This window comes from Penaeus monodon, chromosome 26 (assembly GCF_015228065.2).
Source record: "Penaeus monodon isolate SGIC_2016 chromosome 26, NSTDA_Pmon_1, whole genome shotgun sequence".
NCBI classification, from domain to species: domain Eukaryota; kingdom Metazoa; phylum Arthropoda; class Malacostraca; order Decapoda; family Penaeidae; genus Penaeus; species Penaeus monodon.
Genome location: NC_051411.1, coordinates 24,741,857 through 24,744,356, shown reverse-complemented (window position 1 = coordinate 24,744,356; position 2,500 = coordinate 24,741,857). Strand labels below are relative to the sequence as shown.

Here is a 2,500-nt window from a genome sequence, read left to right as displayed (position 1 = left end):
ATGCATATATCATTTATACATATTGTAAAGAAACTTTTTGTTTGTATTTTAGCACAGTTACAATATGATGTGTATATACTATTATATCGTTGTATAATGTTTGTATATTTTTCATAACTGAAAATAAAGTAATTTTACATATAGCTTCCTTTAATTAATTCCTTTAGCAGCATATCATGCATTTTACAAATCAAAGCACTGGCATTATATTCGGGTCAGCGATGCATCCATGATTAACCCATTTAACAAATATAGTCACTTTTTGTGTGAATCATTTTTCTGTTTCACTGTATTACTCTTCTATAATATTACTCAATACTGCAATGATCAGCATCATGCAAGTATCCGACTGTCATATTGTTGTAAATGGGTTTTGCAATTATTTATTGGATTTTGTAAGTTACAGGATGAAATTATTATGAAAGTTATCTTCTTCAGGAAACAAAAAGATATTTAACAAAATTTAGATTTATTCTTATAATGTATGTCCTACAATACTCCATTTGTACATTGCAATTAAACACCACAAACAGCAATATCAAAATTGCTATCTTCCAAGATAAATAACATCAATATGACAGAAATACAGAGAAAAAAAAATCATTCACCCCTAAAAAAATGTATAAACATTATAAATTATTTCTAACAATAATAATAATAATAATAAAACATACCAGAAATATCAGACCCATTTATTCTACCTGAATAAATAACAAAATCACAAATGCTTTCAGTCCCATTCATTGACTTCCTTCTTAATAAATGGAGGCCAGATCTTGATAACTTCTGCATGAAGTTCATTGTCCTGGAACCAGTGCAGATATTCCTTCTGGAGGACTGTAATTTAAGGAGAAGGAAGACAAGATTAGGAGAATGATGAAATGTGCAATTGTGTGGTAAAATGAGTTAGTATTAATATTCACTAAGTGGGTAAGCCAATTCACTGATATTAACAGTAAATACATTGATGTTAAGCGGATTTCGATATGTTGTTAATATCAATGAGATAATTGCTAACACTGTAAGCTTGACTGATAAATAGCCTAAATACTTGGGCTTAATTTTGTTTTATAAGGCACTGCAATAAATGGTCAAAAAAATATTGTGAATTCTTCCAAGTGAATCCTAAATTCATTCTGTAAATCATTTCAGAAAGTCGCTCATTATCTATATTTGCGCTATATGCAACTAAGCCAAGATTTCTTGAACTTGAACATCTAGAGTAATCTCTTTATGGTCTACGCAAAAAACTATGGGTATAATGGATATTTACAGATCAAATGCAATACTTGACACCCATTCAAATATTCGTGAGATGTTTCACAAGGAGTTTCTCTGATTTTCATTTGAGAATGATTGACCAGTTCTGATTATATTAGATTATGTCAGAAATACAGGTACTTCTGACAAAGATATAATCAGAACCAGTCAAATACATCTCCTGCACTGTGAAGATATTCATTCTCATTCATACCTTTTCTACATTTCTAACAATGAACACTGCTCACCTGATTCTCACTATAACCATAAGAAATGGCAATTTCCTTGTTCTTTTTCATGTAACAATTACTTTCCCCACTAATTTCCCAACTGCCAGAAAACAACCAATTAAAATATCATTACAGAACCTCCTCCTTTTAAATAAAGGAAGACAATAATTACAAGGATAAAAGCTACACATATGTAATATCTATATGAAAAACACATGTGATGTCAGCTAGGACCTCCTCTACTCCCTCAACTTCCCCTTTATCATGTTATACTTTTGTGGCTATTTATTTCATTCTCAAATTACAATATTATTGTGGTAACTGTGAAAGTAAAAATTGTGATCATCATATCAAAATTCGTCCCTTTTTCAAAACCTAGAAAAGATCCTACTATTACAGGAAACTGGAGAAATGAAGCCCAAGGTAAAACAATTGCAAATAAACAAAAGAAGAAAGATTTGCTGAGACTCACATTTTGGTTGTATTTTCCACAGGTCTTCTAACTTTGCATAACCGGTGACCTTCTCGCTCATTAAGGCACGCAAGATGTTATCTCTCTGTTCACGATATCTAGAGGATACAGAATTATTATTCATAAATCTGATACTTATTGAAAGATCTTGACTGAGAATATTAACAGAATTTTTAAAAACTTCTATAATTTCATAAGATTAACCAAAAAAAAGAATTAACAGTATCACAACCCCAAAATTTCTATTAAAAAAAAGAAAAGAAAAAGAAAAAAGAAAAAAAAAAAATTATATATATATATATATATATATATATATATATTATATATATATATTTTTTTAGATAGATATATATATTATATATATATATATATATTTATATTATTATATATTATATATTATATATATATATGATATATATAGATAAATTATAGATATACATATATATAGATATAGTATAATATATATATTATATTATATATTATATATAATATATATATATAGACTAAATATAGATATAATATAATATATATTTCTTAT

General features: G+C 27.5%; 2 protein-coding genes across 3 annotated transcripts in view; one reads left to right on the top strand and one right to left on the bottom strand.

The window, feature by feature from the left end:
• Positions 1-45, top strand: part of LOC119590025 (proclotting enzyme-like) — a 36,540-nt gene extending 36,495 nt beyond the window's left edge. Inside the window, exon 8 of one of the 2 annotated variants that reach the window (XM_037938749.1) lies at positions 1-45. This exon is cut by the window's left edge and continues 1,766 nt beyond it. The gene's annotated coding sequence lies outside the window, so the exon portion shown is untranslated. The other variant, XM_037938750.1, reaches the window with a different exon arrangement.
• A 407-nt stretch (positions 46-452) lies between these two features.
• The window catches only part of LOC119589631 (probable ATP-dependent RNA helicase DHX37), a 25,817-nt gene continuing 23,769 nt past the window's right edge, over positions 453-2,500 (bottom strand). The window contains 2 exon segments of the mRNA XM_037938226.1: positions 453-837; positions 1,963-2,060. Of these exon segments, the coding sequence (XP_037794154.1) occupies positions 731-837; positions 1,963-2,060 (205 nt within the window). The 3' untranslated portion in view covers positions 453-730.